The following is a 20230-nucleotide window of genomic DNA, read 5'->3' on the forward strand; positions in this document are numbered from 1 at the left end:
TGTGCAGAGGGAGCCAGGATGTTGGGAACTGAGAATGGAGGCACTGCTGGGTTGCTGGTGGATCACGCCTTTAATCCCTGCTGCTCAGCATGCTGAGATCTGAGGCTCACAGTTCAAACCAGCCCCAGCAGAAAACAAGACTCATCTGCAGTTCACCAAGCAAAAAGCCCCAGTAGAGCTGTAGAGCACCAGCTGTGTGTGAAAAGTGAAGGGACAGGGCCCAGGCCGAGTCAAGCCCCAGAACCAGTACCAAAAATGTTTAAAAATGGGAGTCGCTGAAAATAGGCAGGGAGCAAGGTGTAGTGGTTACACCTGTCACCAAAGGCTTGAGACACTGAAACCAAAGGGTAGCCTGTGTGAGGCCAGAACCTGCCTCCAGTACAGAAAACTCAACAACAAATAGACTTGGGGACTCCCTAAACCATGAAAGGGCTGTGTGCCCTGAGGCAGGTGGAGGCCTCCTGGCCTCAGGGCTCCCTGAGTGGGGAGGGAGTGGACAGCGCCTGGGCTCTGGCCAGGAGTTCAGCAGCACAGATGCATGGCAGGGGGCGGTGTGAGCAGCATTTATTGGGGGGTCACTCCTTCAGGGAGAAGTGCATCTTGTCGTTGATCATCTTGCGCTCGGGGTTGAGGCGCTTGAGGATCTGGGCCAGCACGTTCACCGTCTGCTCGCTACTCAGCCCTGTCTTCTTGGTCTGGAACTTCTTCAGCAGGTCCTTCGTGGTCATGGGCTTCCGTGTCAGGTAGCGGCGCACGGCATCCTCCGTCACCTGCACGTCACTAAGGGACAGAGGGCGAAGGTCAGGGGAGCTGAGGGGGCCAAGGGTCAGTGGGACTGAGGATCTGCACTGGGGCTGGCCAGATGCTGCAATCCTGGAACTTACCCGCTGCTCGGAGTGGACTTGCCCGAGGGCGGCTGTGGGGTGGACTTCCCAGATAGGCTTTGCGGCCCATCAAGCCGCAAGCGCTTGGCGGCTGGTGTCTCGCTGCTGCGCTTGCCTGTGGGGGCAGTGGAGGGGCTGGAGCCGTGGGGTGGGGGAGCACATGGAGGGGGCCCCGAGCACATGGGTGGAGGTCCCAGGGCACGTGGGCAGGGGTCCCAGGCCTGGCCCTCCCACCGACCCCGCAGGCCGCCCGCACCCTGCTCTAGCTTGCTGGCTGCTGCACGCAGCGTGGACGATGTGCTGCCAGCCTCGGTGCTGGGTGTGCCGGGCCGGCTGTTGCCCTTCGAGCTGCCTCCTGACGGCTTCCGCTCTCTCTTGGGGGGCGTCTTCTTCTTCTGCACAGATAGCATTGGGTTGAGTCCAGAAGCAGAAGCAGACCCCCAGCCCCTGCCCACCCCACCAGCCGAGCCTCACCGCCATGAAGAGGGCCGAGGAGGCCTCGCTGTCGATGTCGCTCTCCTCTGAGCTGTCTGACTCCTCGCTGCTGTCTGCAAGTGGGGTGTGACGGTCAGGCCCCCCGCCCGCCCTCCTGCCCCCCCCCCGTGCCGCTCCTCCCCAGGCTGGAAGCCCACCTTTCTTGCGCTTCTTCTCCTGTGGGGTGGGCGCCTTCTTCTCCTCCTCCTCCTTTTCCTCCTCGGGCGGCTTCTCCTCCTCGCTCTCCTCACTGCTCTCGCTCTGCTCATCCACCCCTGCGGCGGGGTGTCAGGGCGTCAGCAGGACAACGTGTGCAGGCCCAGCCCCCCAGCTGACCCCCACCGGCCCTGCCTACCTTTGGGGCCCTCTTCCTGCTGTGTGACCTTGGGCTTGCCCTCGGCCTCCTCATCTGGAGAGCTGCGGGGCACAAGACAGGTAAGTGAATGAGAGACAGCCTGGTGTGGGCGGGGCCACGCCCACCGTGCCCACCACACCCACCGCCTCACCTGGAGCCATCGGACATGTAGTCCACTTCCTGGCCCTCAAAGTCCCCGTCATCACTGTCCTCAAAGGCCTCGTCGTCTGAGCCCTTCTTCTTCTTCTTCTTCCTGCCCGCCTTGCTCAGGGGGGCCTTCTTCTTGCTCTTGGGGGCTTTGCTGCCTGGAGCAGGTGGGAGAGGTTGAGGTGCCACATGGTGAGGGCCTGGCTGTGGGGACTGGGCTCTGGGGTGAGCCGACTCTCCCCACATGCAGAGGGACCCGCCTGGGGCTCACAAGGCAGCCACTCAGCCTGGAGCCCACCGCCCAGCCCCACACAAGAAACCCACTGGACATCACCCGGGACCAGGTGTGGGGACCCAGAATGTTCAAATGAGCCAATCCTATGCTGTGCTTTCCCACTGAATCCCTATAGAGCTGGTGCTCTCCCCCCTTCCCCCCCCCCCCCCGCTCCCCCCCTCACATACACTCTCCAAGATCCTGTACACTTTAGGGCCACCAGGAGTAGCAGCAGTTAGCTCGGTGACAGAAGAAGCCAATCAGTGACCTCAAGGTATCAGGCATGCTTGCCTCTGCCCATCCCTCCTCCATGGCCGCTCTTCGCTCACCCTCCTCGCCGCTGGCATCGCTGGCATCCGAGGACATCTCCAGGTCATCCTCCAGGTCGTGGATGCGCAGCTCGCTGGCCTTCTTGCGGCTGCGCTTCTCCTTCTCCTCCTCATCCTCATCCTGGTCCTGGTCCTTGAGCCGCCGCTGCTGCATGATACTGAAGTGGTTCAGAACCTTGTTCCTCCTGCGGGCCGGGGACACAATCACAGAGCCCTGTGGACACGCACGCACCCCAGGGGACTGCCCACTGAAAACCCCACCACATGGGCAGTTCCAAAACATTTAAACAAACTCAGGCACACACAGGTAATCTCAGCACTCAGGAAACCAAGGTGGGAGGATTTCAACTTCAGAGCCAGGCTGGGCAACAGATAAACTCCCAACTCAAAACCTCGGGGAACCAGGTGCTGGTGGCACATGCCTGTAATCCCAGGTGATCCCAGGGCCCTGGGGACACTGCAGTCACACCTCCATCCAGGCCTCCCTCATCACTGCGCTCCAGCTCACACACCATGCTTCTGGACCCGCCAGAGTGCCCATCTTGCCCCAGGCTCCATGGTGGGAAGTGACCCAAGGCACTGACCTTGGCACATATGCATAGTGGCTCCTGCAGCAAGCAAAGCCACCTCCCACTGGCTCCGCCAGCCCTTGGCAGTGTCGGCCAGCTGAGTCTGCCCTGGGCAGCACCAGTGCCATCGCCGGCACCCAGGCTTACCTCTCCCACTCCTCCTCCGCCTCCTCGGCAGTGAGTGTGCGGTGCCGGGCCAGTGGCGTGAAGTTGTACCAGTTGTGGACAGGGAAGGCTTCAAAGGCTCCATCAGGGCACTGCGTGAAGATGTAGTAGGAAGTGTTCTCTGTCACGCCTCCCTTCTTTATGCCCTTGAACCTGTGGGGAACCTTGGTCAGGCACTGCCACCCGACCATCACCCCCACCCCTGCCTCCTCCAAAGTGTGGCCCTAGTTGGGCGCTGGTGGCTCACGCCTGTCATCCTCGCTACTCAGGAGGCTGAGATCTGAGGATTGTAGCTTGAAACCAGCCGGAATAGGAAAGTTATGAGACTCTCACCTCCATTAACCAGCAAAAAGCTGGAAGTGGAGCTGTGGCTCAAATGGCAAGAATGCCAGCCTTGAGCAAAAAAGCTAAGGGACAGGGCCTAGGCCCTGAGTTCAAGCACCAGCACAAAAATCCCTCAGAGGGCTGGGCACTGGTGGCCCATGCCTGTCATCCTAGCTACTCAGGAGGCTGAGATCTGAGGATTGTGGTTCAAAGTCAGCCTGGGCAGGAAAGTCCCTGAGACTCTCATCTCTAATTAACCACCAGAAAATGGCACTGTGGTTCAAGTGGTAGAGTGCTCACCTTGAGCTAAAGAGCTGAGGGGCAGCACCCAGGCCCAGGGTTCAAGTCCCACAACCAACAACATCAACAACAACAAAAACAAAAAAACCCTCAAGAGGGAGGACATGCCAGTACCTTGATCACACAGCTGGGAAAGCGCACGGGGTGAACAGGCTGGACCCCACCACCTCCAAGTCACTTACTTCCGGCCAGACTTGCCATTGACGCGCAGCAGCCAGGGCTGGTCCTCGGGCCGGAACTCCTTCAGGATGATGCCATACTTCTTGCGGCGTGCCTCCTCCCGCAGCTTCCGGTTGAACTCACTGCCTGCACCGGACTCTGGCATCTCCTCTTCCTGGTAAATCTTCTTGTTGCTCAGGTCCCGCTCTAGCCGGGCCTGAATAAGTGTGGCAGGCACCGCCAGTCAGGGACTCTCTCCTGCCCAGTCCACTGCCTCTCCCTGTCCTATGCTCCCAATGCCCATGACCAACTTCCAGGCACTACTGTCACAGGGTGTTTGCACTTGGTGAATATGGTGGAGGGAACTTAGGACTTAACAGTAGTAACCCTGGGGCTGGGAACGTGGCTCAGTGGCAGAATGCTTGCCTGGCATGCATGAGGCCCTGGGTTCGATTCCTCAGCACCACATAAGCAGAAAAAGCCAGAAGGGGCACTGTGGCTCAAGTGGCAGGGTGCTTGCCTTGAGCTGAAGAGCTGAGGGATAGCACCCAGGCCTAGAGTTCAGGCCCCACAACCGACAAAAACAAGCAAACAAAATACAACCAAGAGTAGTAACCCTAAGGATAGCTATTCCAATACAACAGGCAAGGGCCAGGGGTAGGGCACTAGCCTTCAGTGGAAAAGCTAAGGGACAGCACCCAAGCCCTGAGTTTAAGCCCTAGGACTGATACACACGTGTGCACACATACACATGATGAATGTGATTCTCTCCCTCTCTTGGAATACCTTCTCTTTTCACTTAAAGGAAGCTCTTCATGGCTTCTCTTTGGCATTTCCAAGTCTCTGGGTTTGGGGCCATGGGAGCCCCTTGGTTACTGGCACACAATCACTGCAGGAGCAGAACAGCTGCTGTGATAACCAAAATGGCTAGTGAGCGACTGAAGGGAGGGTAGTGAATACAGCCTGGACACAATGCACACAAAGCTGATTCACAGCTGTCCTACGTGGAATCCAAAGGGACACTGAGACTCTATCATGTCACACAAAGCAGCAAGCAATTTAAAACTTAGACCTCACCAGGCACTGGTGGCTCACACATGTTCTGAGGATCACGGTTCAAAGCCAGCCCGGGCAGGAAAGTCTGTGAGACTCTCATCTCCAATAAACCACCAGAAAACCAGAAGTGGTGTTGCGGCTCAATTGGTAGAACACTAAATAAGCTAAAGAGCTGAGGGACAGGGCCCAGGCCCAGAGTCCAAGCCCCACTACCAACAAACAAAACACAACCTTAGGGCCTCATCAGCCTGGGAAGAATGTGGCTTAGTGGTAGAGTGCTTGCCTAGCATGCATGAAACCCTGGGTTTGATTCCTCAGTACCACATAAACAGAAAAGGAAGTGGCAGTGTGGCTCAAGTGGTAGCATGCTAACCTTGAGCAAAAAGACAGTGCCCAGGCCCTGAGTTCAAGTCCCAGGAGTGGCAAAAATAAATAAAACTTAGGCCTTGCCTATTATCATTATTATTATTATTATTAATTTATTGGCAGTCCTGGCACTTGAACTCAGGGCCTAGTCACTTTCCCTGAGCTGCTTCTGCTCAAGGCTAGCACTCTGCCACTTGAGCCACAGTGCCACTCTGGAATTTTGTTTATGTGGTACTAAGAAATCAAACCCAGGGTTTCATGCATGCAAGGCAAGCACTCTACCACTAAGCCACATTCCTAGCTCATATTGTTATTTATTTATTTTTTTTTGGTAGGGCTTGAACTCTGGGCCTGGGTGCTGTCCCTCAGCTCTTCAGCTCAAGGCTGGTGTTCTACCACTTGAGCCACAGTGCCACTTCCAGTTTTCTGAGTAGTTCACTGGAGATAAGAGTCTCACTGACTTTCCTATCTGGGCTGACTTTGAACCATGATCCTCAGATCTCAGCTTCCTGAGTAGCTAGTATTACAGGTGTGAGCCACCAGTGGCCTGGCTATTACTTTTTTATTTGTGCAAATACACAATATTTGAACTGGGGTACTGACACTGTTTTCCTTGGGGTTTTTTTGCTCAAGGCTGGTACTCTACCACTTGAACCACAACTCTACTTTGGGCTTTTTTTTTTTTTTGGCTTGTTTACTGGAGGATTAAGGGTTTCACAGGCCCACTAGGCATCAGTGGCTCACGCCTGTAATCCTAGCTACTCAAGAGGCTGAGATTTGAGGATCATAGTTCAAAGCCAGCCTGATATGAGACTCTTATCTCCAATTTACCACCAGAAAACTGCAAGTGGCACTGTAGCACAAGGTGGTAGAGTACTAGACTTGAACTCAGGGACAGTCCTGAGTTCAAGTTTCATGACCGATTTAAAAAGAAAAATTCTTACAGACTTTTCTACCTGGGCTAGTTTTGAACTTTATCTCTGGATCTCTGCCTCCTGGGTAATTAGGATTGCAGGTATGTGCCACCAGCATCCAGCTTTTTAAAAGAAATTTAAGATAGGGTTTCCCTATACAGTCTAAGCTGACCTTTGAATTGAGATTCCCCCTGCCAAGGGTTGGTATTATAGGAGTATGCCACTATGCCTGGCTTCCTTTTTTTTTTTTTTGGTTGGCTGTGGGGCTTGAACTCTGGGCCTGGGCACTGTCTCTGAGCCTTGCTGTGCTCTAGACTAGCACTCTACCACTTGAGACACAGCACCACTTTTGGTTTTCTGGTGGTTAAGTGGAGATGAGTCTCACTGAGTTTCCTGCCCAGGCTGGCTTTGAACTGTGATCCTCAGATCTTAGCCTCCTGAGTAGCTAGGATTACAGGTGTGAGCCACAGTACTAGGCTGACTTCCTCCTTTTGAATGACAAGGCACACAGAGGTTTCCTCTCAACACTGCAGGACTGTTATAAATGAAGCTTCTGTAATTCTCTTGCCTTCACTCCAAAACAATCTGACAACAAAGCCTTTCAGCCCCACTTCCAAAGCACCTAGAACCCAGCCACCATGTATCACCTGCACTGTGTCACACCTATCCTCAGTCACCTAGATCACCTTGTTACTCCTACCCAGCCTTCTCCACCTACTCTCAGACCAAGATTCACTGCACAGCCAAACCATTCTGACTTCCCAGTTATTTTTGTTGTTGTCATTTTAGAATCAACTAGTTCTACAAGGGGAGGACTTGAGGGAGCTAATGGAAATTACAACCACCAGCATCAGCTTTTCAACAACCCCTCTCCACCATTCCCCCAGACCTCTAGAACCAGCAACTTACCTGATTCCATGTAGCAAAATTGACCTTATCAGCTGCGTTGAAAGCCATTATGTTATATTTTTTCGTGGTGTTCCTAAACAATAAAGGGTAGTATTAAATCAATCCAGGGCTGGGAAGGTGGCTCAGTGGTAGAGTGCTTGCTTAGCATGCATGAAGCCCTGGGTTTGATCCCTCAATGCACATAAACAGAAAAAGCCAGAAGTGGTGCTGTGGCTTAAGTGGTAGAGTGCTAGCTTTGAGCAAAAGAAGCTCAGGACAGTGTCCAGGCCCAGAGTTTAAGCCCCAGGCCCAGCAAAAAAAAATAAACCCATCATTCATTCAACAAACCCACTCTGGCCCAGCCCTTTGTGCTGGGCACAGCTGAAGTCTCATAAAAGCCTCTAGGGATTGGGTGTTGGTGGCTCATGGCTGTAATCCTAGCTCTCAAGAGGCTGACCCCTTGAGGATCATGGTACGAAGCTAACCTGGGCAGAAATGTCCATTAAACTTTTTCTTTTTGGTTGGTTGTGGGGCTTGAACTCTGGGGCTGGGCGCTGTCCCTCAGCTCTTCAGCTCAAAGCAAGCACTCTACCACTTCAGCCACAGTACCACTTCCAGTTTTCTGATTGGTTTATTGGAGATAAGAATCTCACATACTTTTCCTGCCTGGGCTGGCTTTGAACAGTGATCCTCAGATCTCAGCCTCCTAGGTAGCTAGAATTACAGAGGTGAGACACTGGCACTTGGCTCCACGAAACTCTAATCTCCAATAAACTACTCAGAAAAATTGAGACATGGCACTGTGGCTGAAGTGGTGGAACACTTGCCTTGAGCAAAAGAGCTCAGACCTGGCACCGGTGGCTCATGCCAGTTATCCAAAGTCAGCCCGGGCAGGAAAGATCCGTGAGACTCATCTCCAATTACTTTCCACCAGAAGAGGTGCTGTGGCTCAAGTGGTAGAGTGCTAGCCTTGAGCTGACTCAGGGACAGCGCCTAGACCCTGAGTTCAAGCTCCAAGACTGGCACCAAAAAAAAAAAAAAAAGCCCAGGTAAATAAAGCAAGCCCTGGGCTGGGAAGGTGGCTCAGTGGTAGAACGCTTGCCTTGCATGCCTGAGGCCCTGGGTTCGATTCCTCAGCACCACAGAAGCAAAAAGAAAAAGAAAAAAGCCGGAAGTGGCGCTGTGGTTCAAGTGGTAGAGCGCTAGCCTTGAACTGAAGGGTTGAGGGACAGTGCCCAGGCCCAGAGTTCGGGCCCCACGACTGGACCCTAAATAAATAAATAAATAAATAAAGCCCTTTAGGGATTCTGTTTGTTAGGGAACACAGAAGAGGAGAAAGAGGAGAAAGACAAAGCCTTTGGGAAACACAAGATGGGAGGACAAGGGGGAACTTGGCTCAGGGTTTTGGAAGAAAACACTGCAACTGAGTATTACAGGATCCCCAAAATCCAACTTGCAGAGTCATAGCGTAGGGGGACGGCAGCACGTCCTGACCGAGGGCACAGCATGACCAAAGTCTGATCTGCTGGAAACAGGACCCGAACGACGGCTGGGGACTGGTGAGCTGTGACAGTGCTTTAACTGGCCAGAGGGGCCCGGAGGGGCCCGTGGGGCCCCAGTGTGAAGGCCTGGGGCCTACTTCCCTGCTGCCCTCCCTCCGCCGCGGGCCGGGGCCCACACCCAGCCCAGCCCGGCTCCCCGCTGGCCGCGCGGCCGTGCAGCCGGGCACTTACTTGGGCACGCGGACGACGTACTCGGTGACGCTCTGGCTGCCGGGGCCCTGCGGAGAGAGGCAGACACGGTGACGGGGCCGGGGGTCCCCAAGGCCGCCGCCGCCGCCGGGACCCCGAGCCCGCCCCATGGACACTCACTAGCGCCGCCATGACCAGCGAGCAGATGCTTCTCGTCCTCAGGGGCGTCTGTGTCTCTCGGTGCCCAGGCCACCGTCCCCTCGGAACCCGAGCACCGGGGACAGCCAACCCACTCCGAGGAGGACTAAAAAAGAAACTACCCGGAAGCTGGGCGCCGAAGCTCTCTTTGCGCCTGCGCATGACCCGGAAGTTAACGCCTCACGGGCCGCGTCGCCATAGCAACCGCCTCCGTGGTGGCGGGTACCAGGAGCCGTCGCTTGGCCCTTTCGATTCCTTTCCCCCCCCTCCTCCTCCCCCGTCCCTTGGCGCATCCAGAACGAGTATGAGATAAACGAAACACCTTCTTTATGATTGGGACGCTCTTATACACGCGGAGAGTTTAGTTACTAACGCATGGGGACGCCGTCCTCGGGACGACAGCTCGCAGGGACCGCGGGGCATCCTGGGTAGTGGGGGAGCCGGGATGAAGATTCCTCCTCGTGGGCGCCCGGGTGCGAGTTCGCGCATGCGCCTCACCGCTTTCCAGCCGCGGGTGCGGAGGCCGCGTCACCATAGCAACCGAGGCCTACCGCTTTGCCTGGTGGTCCGGCTGGGGTTTATTTTCTTCCCCAGCATCTCTAGCACCCCGCAGAATGAGTAGGGTGGGGCTCAAGCCTGGAATCCTAGCTGCTCTGGAGCCTGAGATCCGAGCATCACGGTTCCAAGTCAGCCTGGGCTGGAAAGTTCTTGAGACGCTTGTCTCCAATTAGCCAGCAAAAAGCCGTGACTCAAGTGGCCCCTAGTTCAAGGCCCGGGACTGTTACAAGAAAACAAAACAAACAAAAAAGCCTGAGGTGGGGACTATTGTGACATGGAGCAGATCCTCTGGAGAAGTCAGGGCCTGGTGGAGATGGCTTGGGACCACGCCCAGGGCTGCTGGCCTGATGGGTCTGTGCACTTCCAAGCTGCCCCACATGGGCAGATCCTTGAAGCCCCAGGAGAAGGGTAATGTGGTGGGAGTGGCTGGCAGGTATCCCCTCCATCTAGGTATGCGCACACCCCCACAATTGTGCTTGCTGCTGCTTCTGCCTGTCGTTAATTAGGTTGGACCCAGTTGAGTGCCTGCTGCTTTCTGGGCCCTCAAATCAGCTCTCTAATTTCTTGAAGATTACAGTGTAGCAGAGACAGTCAGAAAACGAGATCTATATCTCATTAGGGTTCAGGAGAAGTGCAGTGGGCTCTGAGGGCATAAGGGAGAAGGAAGGTGGCTCAGTGGTAGAGTGCTTGCCTTGCATGCATGAGGCCCTGGGTTCGATTCCTCAGCACCACATAAGCAGAAAAAGATGGAAGTGGCGCTGTGGCTCAAGTGGTAGAGCTCTAGCTTTGAGCTGAAGAGCTGAGGGACAGTGCCAGACCCAGAGTTCAGGCCCCACGACCAGGAAAAAAAAAAAAAGGGGAGAAGGAAGAGGCTTCATTAGGCATGAAGGGATGCATATGAGTTGGCATAGGCTCAACAAAGAAAAGGAACCAAGACAAAAATATTGGGCCATGAAATACTCCCAGCAGTGACATTTATCCCCCTTTCAGGCACATAGATGACTGAGTAATAGTCCTAGTCCTGGCCCTCTTGGGGAACTCTTGCAGAGTTCTGAGACAGAGTAAGAACACAGGATAGCCGGGTGCCAGTAGCTCACACCACCATCCTAGCTACTCAGGAGGCTGAGATCTAAGGATCATGCCAGGGCAGAAAAGACTGTGAGTCATCTCCAATAAATACTCAGAAAATGCTATTAGTAGCACTGTTGCTCAAGCAGTAGAGTCCTCCCCTTGAACAAAAGAAGCTCATGGACAGTGCCCAGGCCTTGAGTTAAAGCCCCGAGTTAAAGTCCTAGGACAAGGAAAGAAAAAAAGAAAAAGAAAGAAAGAAAGAAAGAAAGAAAGAGGCCAAGCAGAGGATACACAGAGATGGCACCAGCAGAGAAAGGAAGAAACAGGCATGCAGGGATTTCCCTGGTGTAGAGAAAACAAGAGAAGACTGAGGATTGCGTTTGGGAAGTTCAGGAACAGGACGAACACCACGGGGGAGAAGGAGGGTGGTCTAGATGCATGCTAGCCTGTGGATGGGGTTCCATCAGGATCAGGCGCTTCCCCCCCCTCCTTCTTCCCCTCCCTCAACACCACAGACATCCTCAAGTCCCCCCTGATTATCTTCGTGGTGGGTGGCCCAGGCTGTGGGAAAGGAACCCAGTGCAAGAATATGGCCATCAAATATGGCTTCAGCCATGTGGGATTGGGCCAGCTTCTGAGGCAGGAAGCCCAAAAAAGCACCCAACAGGGCCGGCAGATCCGTGACATCATGAGGAAGGGGCTTCTGGTGCCCACGGTGAGTCACAGGCAAGGGGGGAGATGGGTGGTGGGTTGGAAAGGCCAGGGCTATGTACTTTACCATGGAGTTGCACCATGCTTCTTTTTTCTTACTGGAAAAGGAAAGATCACTTCCAAAGGCTACAATATAAAAACTGGACATGGTAGTGCACACTCATAATCCCGGAATCTGGGAAGTAAAAGTAGGAGAACCTCAAATTCTAGTACAGCTTGAGTTACAGGAGGAGAGCCTGTCTGTAAAATAAATGAATGTATAGCACTTTTTGTTGTTGTTGATCATGGGGCTTCAACTCAGGGCCTGGTGCTGTCCCTGATTTTTTTTTTTTTTTTTTGGCTGGTTGTAGGGCTTGAACTCTGGGCCTAGGCACCGTCCCTCAGCTCTTCAGCTCAAGGCTAGCACTCTACCAAGTGAGCCACAGTGCCACTTCCGGTTTTCTGAGTGGTTTATTGGAGATAAGAGTCTCAGGGACTTTTCTTCCCCTGCTGGCTTTGAACTGTGATCCTCAGATCTCAGCCTCCTAAGTAGGTAGGCATGAGCCACCAGCACCCAGATATTTCTGGCTTTTTCTATTTATGTGGTGCTGAGGGATCAAACCCAGGGCTTCATGCATGCAAAACAAGCACTCTATCACTAAGCCACCTTCCCAGCCCCTCCCTGAGCTTTCTTACTGGACTATCGTTCTTCCATTTTGAACCACAGCGCTACTTCCAGTTTTCTGGTGGTTTATTGGAGATAAGAGTCTCATGGACTTTCCTGTCCAGGCTGGCTTTGAACCATGATCCTCAGATCCTAGACTCTTGAATAGTTAGGATAACAGATATGAGCCACCAGTGCCCGGCTTTCCCTAGGCTTGGGCACTGTCCCTGGACTTCTACCACTTGAGCTACAGCTCTGTTTCTTTCTTTTTGATAATTTATCAGAGCTAAAGAGTCTCATGAACTTTCCTGGATGGACTGGCTTCAAACTATGATTCTCAAATTTCAGTGTCCTGAGTAGCTAGGATTACAGGAGTGAATGGCCTGCGCTAGCTTATAAATAGCTTTTTAGTTGATTTTTTTTAATTAGCTGGTAGAATCAGCTCTCCAGATCCCCAGAGCTTATCTATCTATCTATCATCTATCTATCATCTATCTACTGATTTATCCAATAGAAGGAGGCTGAGATCTGAGGATCACGGTTCAAAGCCAGACCTAGCAGGAAAAGTCCATGAGACTCTTATCTCCAATAAACCACTCAGAAAAACAGAAGTGACACTGTGGCTCCAGTGGTAGCACGCTCACCTTGAGCTGAGGAGCTGAGGGACAGCACCCAGGCCCAGAATCCCTTGTCACCCCTGAACAATGCCATATTAACTATCCAGCAGAACCCAGCATGGACATGGGACCCAGTCCTCTGAGGTACCTACAAATGAATAAGTAGAAAAGTTACTTGGAGGGGAAGGGAACGTGACTTAGTGGTAGAGTACTTGCCTAGCATGCATGAAACCCTGGGTTTGATTCCTCAGTACCACATACACAGAAGAAGCTGGAAGCAGCAATGTGGCTCAAGTGGTAGAGCAAAAGAAGCTCAGGGACAGTGCTCAGTCCCTGAGTTCAAGCCCCAGGACTGGCAAAAAAAAAGAAAATAAAAGTTATCTGGGGAGAAATTTAATGACTAGCAATGGCCTGGTGTGCACAAAGCCCTGGGTTCCATTCCCAACACCACAAAATAGCAATAATCTAAGGCATATCAGGCACAGAATGGCATTAGTCTGCCCTACAGTCCAGAGTGAGGAATAAATACATGATCATTGTAGACACTGCCTTTTCCACTGGACACTGATGCTCATGCCTGTAATCCTAGCTACTCAGCCAACTGAGATTTGAGGATTCACAGTTCAAAGCCAGCCTGGGACAGGAAAGTCTGTGAAACTCTTCTTTCTTTCTTTTTTTTTTTTTGGGGGGGGGAGGGGTCCAGTTGTGGGACCTGAACTCTGGGCCTGGGCGCTCCCTCAGCTCTTCAGCTCAAGGCTAGCACTCTACCACTTGAGCCTCAGTGCCACTTCTGGCTTTTTTTTTTCTTTTTGCTTATGTAGTGCTGAGGAATCGAACCCAGGACCTCATGCATTCAAGGCAAACGCTCTACTACTGAGCCACCTTCCCAGCCCCCTCTTTTCTTTTTGTTTGTTTGTTTTTGTCGATTGTGGGGCTTGAACTCTGGGCCTGGGCACTGTCCCTCAGCTCTCAGCTCAAGGCTAGCACTTTACCACTTGAGCTACAGCACCACTTCCTATGAACCTCTTATCTCCAATAAACCACCAGAAAACCAGAATTGGAGCTGTGGCTCAAAAAGAGCTCAGGGACAGTGCCAAGCCCCCAATGCCAAAAGAAACACACACACACACACACACACACACACAATCCTGCTCTTTCCTATACTGGTGGCTCACACCTATACTCCTGGCTTACTCAGCAGGCTGAGATACCAGGATTTTCTTTCTGGGCAGAAAAGACTACAAGATACTTACTTCCAATGTAAGAAGCAAAATAACAGGGCTGGAGGAATGTCTCAGGTGGTAGAGCACCAGCTGTGAGCAAGCAAGCAAGATGAGCAAGTTCGAGCCAGGCTTAAAAAGAAAGAAAGTAGTCCTCCTGCCCCGCACTCAACCCCTTTCTTTCTTTTCTTCTTCTTCTTTTTTTTTTTTTTGGTTGGTCACAGGGCTTGAACTCTGGGCCTAGGCGCTGTCCCTCAGCTCTTCAGCTCAAGGCTAGCGCTCTACCACTGAGGTATTAAACCCAAGGCCTCCTATATGCGAGGCAAGTACTCTATCACTGAGCCAGCTTCCCAGTCCTCAACTCATTTCTTTTGTTCACAGGGTTTCATCCTAGATATGGTCAGCGACAACATGCTGTCCCGGCCTCAGAGCCGGGGCTTCCTCATTGATGGCTTTCCCCGGGAGTTGATGCAGGCTAAAGAGTTTGAGCGCATTGTGAGTGACCCTTGAATGCCCCCGGGAGGCATCCCTGTCTCCAACTCGGGCAAGACCATGCTGCACAGATTGGAGGGGTGAAGGGATGTGGAGCAGTCTTAGGGGGCTGGGTAGAGTGCTTGCCTAGCAAGCATGAAGCGCTAGATTTGATTCTTTAGTACCACACACAGAAAAGGCCAGAAGTGGTGCTGTAGCTCAAGTGGTAGAATGCTAGCCTTGAGCACAGAGAGAGGCCCAAGGACACAGCCCAGACCCTGAGTTCAAGCCCCAGGACTGAAAAAAGAAAAAAGAAAAAAAAAAGAACAGTCTCAGGTCAGGCACTGGTGGTTCACACCTGTAATCCTGGCTACTTGGGAGGCTGAGGTCTGAGGACTGTGGTTCAAAGCCAGTCTGAGTAGGAGTCTGTGAGGCTCTTATCTCTAATAAATGACTTCCCAAAAAGCTGGAAGTAGAGCTGTGGCTCAAATGGTAGAGTGCTAGCCTTGAATAAAAATCAGGGACAGTGACCAGGCCCTGAATCCAAGCCCCAGAACTGGCACATAACATTCACAAAAAGAATGCCTAGTTGGGTGGGTATGAAGCAGGAGAATTGCAAGGTCAAACCCAGCTTGGGCAATTTAGTAAGATGCTGTCTCAAAATAAAAATTAATTTAAAAAAAAGAGCTGGACCTTCACAACTGTAATCCTAGCTACACAGGAAGCTGAGGATCTTGGTTCAAATCCATCCTGAGCAGAAAAGTCCCCATGAGACTCTTAGCTCCAATTAGCCACCAGAAAGCCAGAAATAGAGCTGTGGCTCAAAGTGGTAGAGCACTCACCTTGAGCAAAAAGAGCTCAAGGACAGCACTTAGGCCCTAAATTCAGGCCAAAAGGGCTGAGGATGTGACTCAGTGGTCCAATTCTTGCCTAGCATGCAGGGGGCCCTGGGTTCAAACCCCAGGGGGTGGGGGAACAGGTGATTAGATCTTCCAGAACTGGGAGAGGAACTCAGGAGCTCCCTGAGGGTGGGAGGGAGTTATTTCAGTGCTTCCTAGCCTTTTCCTGGTGTCTGGTGGGTGAACTGTTTACTCTGTGAGAAGCAGTTGAGGTTCGAGAAGCAGGTGGGGTGGGCTGTAAAGGGGGAATGCCCCCCCTCCATTGCCCTTGTCATCTGTAGAGGGGTTGAAGCCTGGGCCTTGGGAAGGGGCCTCATCCTGTCAGGGTCTCACTCTTGTGACTGCCTCCTCTCTCTCACCCCCCCACTCCCGCCCCCACACACCTTGTGACTTGGGACATAGCCTCTCCATCCTTCTGTAAAAATGGTGGGAGCCCACAGAACTTTCCAGAAGATGAGTTCTCTCATGAAGAGTGTGGAGAAAAGGGCTAGGGAGGTTCAGGTTGCTGTTGTTCGGGGATGGGTAGGCCTTACGCTGCCAAGCTGGTTGTTTCTATCCCCAGAGATGCAGGGAGGTTTGAGGTACACCCCCAAACGGGAATGTGGACCATAAATTCTGAAAGTAAATATTGTGTGGTCAGGGGGCCATGTGGATGACTGACCACTGAAGCCAAAAGCGGTGGCCATTTGTGGCACCCACTCAGCCTCCCGGGCCAGCTTTTCCTCTTTGCACCATCTCTAAGCAGCACCCCAGCAATCCCAGGGGAGCAGGTCACTGTCTAGGTGTCCAGAGAGGTCCTTTCATAAAATTGATGCTGGGTGCTGGTGGCTCATGCCTGTAATCCTAGCTACTCAGGAGGCTGAGAGCTGAGGATCTCAGTTCCAAACTAACCGGGGCAGAAAAGTTTAGATCTCTTAGCTCCAGTTATCTGGCAAAAAAAGGCTGGAAGTGGAGCTGTGGCTCAAGTGGTAGAGCACCAGCCTTGGGCAAAAATACTTAAGGGACAGCATCTAGCACCTGAGTTGAAGCCCCCATATTGGTACGAAACATAAAATAATAAAAAGTTGCTGGGCACCAGTGGCTCATACCTGTCATCCTTGCTCCTCTAGTGGCTGAGATCTGAGGATCACAGCTCAAAGACAGCCCAAACAGGAACGTCCCTGAGATTTTTTTTTTTTTTTTTGGGTCTGTCTGAACTCTGAGCCTGGGCACTGTCCCTCAGCTCTTCAGCTCAAGGCAAGTGCTCTACCACTTGAGCCACAGTGCCACTTCTGATTTTCTGGTGGTTCACTGGAGATAAGAGTCTCACGGACATTCCTGCCTGGGTTGGCTTTGAACTGTGATCCTCAGACCTCAGCTTCCTGAGTAACTAGGATTACAGGTATGAAGGTGAGAGCCACTGGTGCCTAGCTTATTCTTGAGATGTGTTGGTTTTTATTTTGGCCTGGCCATTGTCCCTGAGCTGCTTTTGCTCAAGGCTAGCACTCTACCACTTGAGCCATAGCACCACTTCTGGCTTTTTCTGTGTATGTGGTACTGAGGAATTGAACCCAGGGCTTCATGCATACTAGGCAAGCACTCTACCACTGAGCCACCTTCCCAGCCTTACTTTGCCTTTCCCTTTCATTTCCTTTTCCTTCCTTCCTTCCTTCCCCTCCTCTTTCTTTTTCTTTCCTCTCCTTCCTTTCTTTCTTTCTTTCTTTCTTTCTTTTCTTTCCTTTTTTTCTGTAGTTTATTGGAGATAAGAGTCTCACCAAGCCACTGGTGGCTCGCACCTGTAATCCCAGCTACACCAGAGGCTGATATCTGAGGATCACAGTTCAAAGCCAGCCCAGGCAGGAATGTCCGTAAGACTCTTATCTCCAATAAACCACTAGAAAACTGGAAGTGACGCTGTGGCTCAAGTGGTAGAGCGCTTGCCTTGAGCTGAAGAGCTGAGGGACAGCGCCCAGGCCCAGAGTTCAAGCCTCATGACCCACCCCCCCCCAAAAAAAAAAAAAAAGAAAAGAAAAAAAAAGTCTCACCAATATGTCTTGCCTGGGCTGTGATCCTCAGATCTCAGTCTCCTGAGTCACTAGTGTGAATTGCTGGTGCCTGGCTCCTTAGATTTTGTTTCATTTTGGTGGCACTGAGGTTTAAATTCAGGGCCTCTCACTTGCTAAGCTGCTCAAACACTTACTCTTTTTTTTTGTTGTTGTTTTTGTTTTTTGGGTCCGGTCGTGGGGCCTGAACTCTGGGCCTGGGTGCTGTCCCTCAGCTCTTCAGCTCAAGGCTAACAGTCTACCACTTGAGCCACAGCACCACTTCCGGCTTTTTTTTTTTCTTTTTGCTTATGTGGTGCTGAGGAATTGAACCCAGGGCCTCATGCATGCAAGGCAAGCACTCTACCACTGAGCCACCTTCCCAGCCCTGCTCAAACACTTATTTCTCCACCCTGCTTGCTGTTTTCAGATGCGTCTTTGCTTTTGTCTGGGGTAGACTTGGACAGCAATCCGAACTTCCTATCTTCTCCTGTGTAGATGGGATCACAATCATATACCAACCCCCCCCCCCCTTGAGTACAAAGCTTTATTGTGCAGATGGGGTAACTTTTTTTGCCTGGGCTGGTCTGGAACCAAGATCCTTCTTATTTCTACCTTCTGAGTAACTGGAATGAGTGTGACCCACCATACCTGGTCTGTTGATTTCTCTTTTTTGAAATCTGGCCACTTTAGTTAACTCCCATCCCAACAAGCCAGAGGTGCAAGCGTGGAGCAGGTTTGGAACTCAGTGGTGAGCACCTGCCTGCGGTGCAGGAAGCCCCGGGTTCTTCCTGCACTGCAAAAATAACTAAAAGTGACAAGATTAGAAAGTAAGGTTCCTGGTTAAGGTACTGACTGAGAAAATACTTAGCAATTCCTGGCAGTGTTTCTTGGAAATTGCTTTTTATAAAATGAATTTGTGTTTAATGTTGTCACTTGCCCTTTCTGTGTCTGCAGATGGTCAGATAGCTGCTCCTTTACTTCTGGGTTAAAGCAATAGATCATATAAGACTCCTTCCTGACCTGAAACCCACTTGTTTGAGATGAACCTGTATTAGTCAGCCTCAATACCTTATTCCAGGATTCTCAATCTCTGATCCAAAATATTTGGGGCAGGGGCTGGGAACGTGGCTCAGTGGTAGAGCTCTTGCCTTGCATGCCTGAGGCCCTGGGTTCAATTCCTCAGCACCACAGAAGCAAAAAGAAAAAAGCCGGAAATGGCGCTGTGGCTCAAGTGGTAGAGCGCCAGCCTTGAGCTGAAGAGCTAAGGGGCAGCGCCCAGGCTCAGAGTTCAGGCCCACGACCGGACCCAAAATGAAACAAAATATTTGTATTTCTAAGTTGAATCCAGTGTGTTCAAACCTCAGGAATGGAAAGAAAATAAGGAGAACTTAAACTAGAAAATAAAGCCAGGGTGGAGAGGGAGCGGGGGGAGGGGCAGTGGCTCATGCCTGGAATCCTAGCTACTCAGGCGGCGGAGATTTGAGGGTGCAGTTCAAAGCCAGCCTGGGCAGGTAAAGTCTATGAGATTTTCATCTCCAGTTAACCACCAGAAGACCAGAAATGGCATTGTGGCTCAAAGGTGTAGAGCACTTAGCTTTGAGCTAAAGAGCTTAGGGACAGCACCCAAGCCCTGAGGTCAAGCCCCCATGACTGACAAAAAGGAACCAAAACACTGGACCAGGGAGCCCTGAGTTTTGTTCCCAGTCTCTGCCAGGTGCTGGCAGGGCCCCTTCTCACTCAGAGCCTTGTTCATGCCTAGGTGGGCCGGGCCCCAGACATGGTCATCATGTTTGACTGCTCTATGGAGACCATGGTGCAGCGGACATTGCTCCAGAGCCAGGTGGAGCAGCGGGTAGACAACTCGGAGCTGGCCATCCACAAGCGCCTGGAGACGCACTACACCCTGTGCCAGCCTGTCCTCACCTTCTACCAGCAGAAAAACCTGCTGCGAAATGTGTGTCCCTTGGGGTTGGGCTTGGTTCCCTAGCTAGTACTGTGGGGTGGGGTGGGGGGGGGTGGCCCCGTTTCTTCATTGTAGGGGGCTCTTAGCCCTAACCACCACAGTGGGCTCCAAGTAGTGGGAACAGGGCAGGGCAGAGACCCAAGCCCCCACTTTCAGCCAGGAAAGGAGATGGTGGGGATTCTTCTATCTCCTGGCTCCTGAGTGGTCCTTGTCCCAAAGCCTACATGGGCAGAGAAGACAGTGTCCCTAACGGGATGCCTCCTGACCCTGCCTGACCTCCCCCCTTCCCTAGATCTTGGCAGAAGAGGCTCCAGAGAACATTTTTGCCAAGTGCTGTTTGGTCATTGACAGTCTGCAGTGAGCCAGGTCGGCTCGGCTCCACCCTGGAGCAATGATGGCTCCCAAGGGGATCCACAAGAGCAGGTACCTAGAAGGTATGACAGTGCCTCCTAGAGGCAGTGGTGGCCCTCTGTCTGCTGTTTGGCCCCTGACTGGAGGCCAGGGCTGCCCCCCATCCCAGCTGCCCACCCTGGACCTCACCCAGCTGGGCACAGGCCAGGCCTAAACATTGGCAATATAGCCAAAGCCCGGTGCACAGTTGTTCTCTCCAGAGGCTGTGCCATAGGAACCTGGCCCTGGGGACCCTCCTAGGTGTCTGACTCCCCAGGTTCCCCGAGGGAACCAAGGGGAGTAGAGACGGCCCTGCCCTTCTCCACACGGGAGCGCACTCGTGGACCCATGCCCCACTCCTGCCATCCGCAAAGCCTGTCCTTCGCCTGGTTCTCAATACACAACTGCAGCCAGCATGCAGTTTTTTAAAATAAAGCACTTTATTTAACAAAAAGGGGAGGGATGAAAGCAATGTGCCTGCCTGCAGAAAGCTAGTTTGTTTTTTTTTTTAAAAAAACAAAGAAAACCCACACACAACACAAAGCTTCTAAATTTCCAATCAACACCATC

At 52.4% G+C, this 20230-nt stretch overlaps 2 protein-coding genes across 4 annotated transcripts; one reads left to right on the forward strand and one right to left on the reverse strand.

Annotated features, from left to right (window-relative positions):
* Window positions 1-547: 547 nt before the first annotated feature.
* Gtf2f1 (general transcription factor IIF subunit 1) lies at window positions 548-9807 on the reverse strand. 3 transcript variants are annotated; one of them, XM_070008280.1, is made up of 13 exons: window positions 9467-9807; window positions 8938-8984; window positions 7226-7298; window positions 4004-4197; window positions 3180-3350; window positions 2464-2648; window positions 1865-2018; window positions 1714-1775; window positions 1517-1633; window positions 1359-1432; window positions 1141-1279; window positions 885-999; window positions 548-780 (listed from the first exon to the last, which is right to left on the reverse strand). In XM_070008280.1, exons 1-13 carry the CDS (start codon window positions 9626-9628, stop codon window positions 576-578), a joined length of 1698 nt encoding a protein of 565 aa, XP_069864381.1. In that variant the 5' UTR covers window positions 9629-9807; the 3' UTR covers window positions 548-575. The 3 variants fall into 3 exon arrangements, with proteins under 3 accessions (XP_069864381.1, XP_069864383.1, XP_069864380.1); XM_070008282.1 differs by lacking the exon at window positions 9467-9807 and adding an exon at window positions 9416-9434; XM_070008279.1 differs by lacking the exon at window positions 9467-9807 and adding an exon at window positions 9076-9228.
* On the forward strand, window positions 9718-19698 carry LOC138817708 (adenylate kinase isoenzyme 1-like). Its single transcript, XM_070008284.1, has 5 exons — window positions 9718-10059; window positions 11238-11437; window positions 14295-14408; window positions 19067-19261; window positions 19563-19698. Exons 1-5 carry the CDS (start codon window positions 9999-10001, stop codon window positions 19629-19631), a joined length of 639 nt encoding a protein of 212 aa, XP_069864385.1. The 5' UTR covers window positions 9718-9998; the 3' UTR covers window positions 19632-19698.
* The last annotated feature ends 532 nt before the right edge of the window (window positions 19699-20230 follow it).

Source organism: Dipodomys merriami, unplaced genomic scaffold, assembly GCF_024711535.1.
Source record: "Dipodomys merriami isolate MVZ:Mamm:240054 unplaced genomic scaffold, mDipMer1.0.p SCAF_70, whole genome shotgun sequence".
NCBI lineage: Eukaryota > Metazoa > Chordata > Mammalia > Rodentia > Heteromyidae > Dipodomys > Dipodomys merriami.

Coding starts and splice junctions, on each gene's coding strand:
- Gtf2f1 (XM_070008280.1), bottom strand. CDS start 9,628: ATGGTGACGCGGCCTCCGCACCCGCGGCTGGAAAGCGGTGAGGCGCAT. Junction 8,985..9,466: donor CGAGGACGGCGTCCCCATGC/GTTAGTAACTAA, acceptor CTCTCTCCGCAG/GGCCCCGGCAGCCAGAGCGT. Junction 4,198..7,225: donor ATTTTGCTACATGGAATCAG/GTAAGTTGCTGG, acceptor ACACTTATTCAG/GCCCGGCTAGAGCGGGACCT.
- LOC138817708 (XM_070008284.1), top strand. CDS start 9,999: ATGGGTCTGTGCACTTCCAAGCTGCCCCACATGGGCAGATCCTTGAAG. Junction 14,409..19,066: donor CTAAAGAGTTTGAGCGCATT/GTGAGTGACCCT, acceptor GTTCATGCCTAG/GTGGGCCGGGCCCCAGACAT. Junction 19,262..19,562: donor AGAAAAACCTGCTGCGAAAT/GTGTGTCCCTTG, acceptor CCCCTTCCCTAG/ATCTTGGCAGAAGAGGCTCC.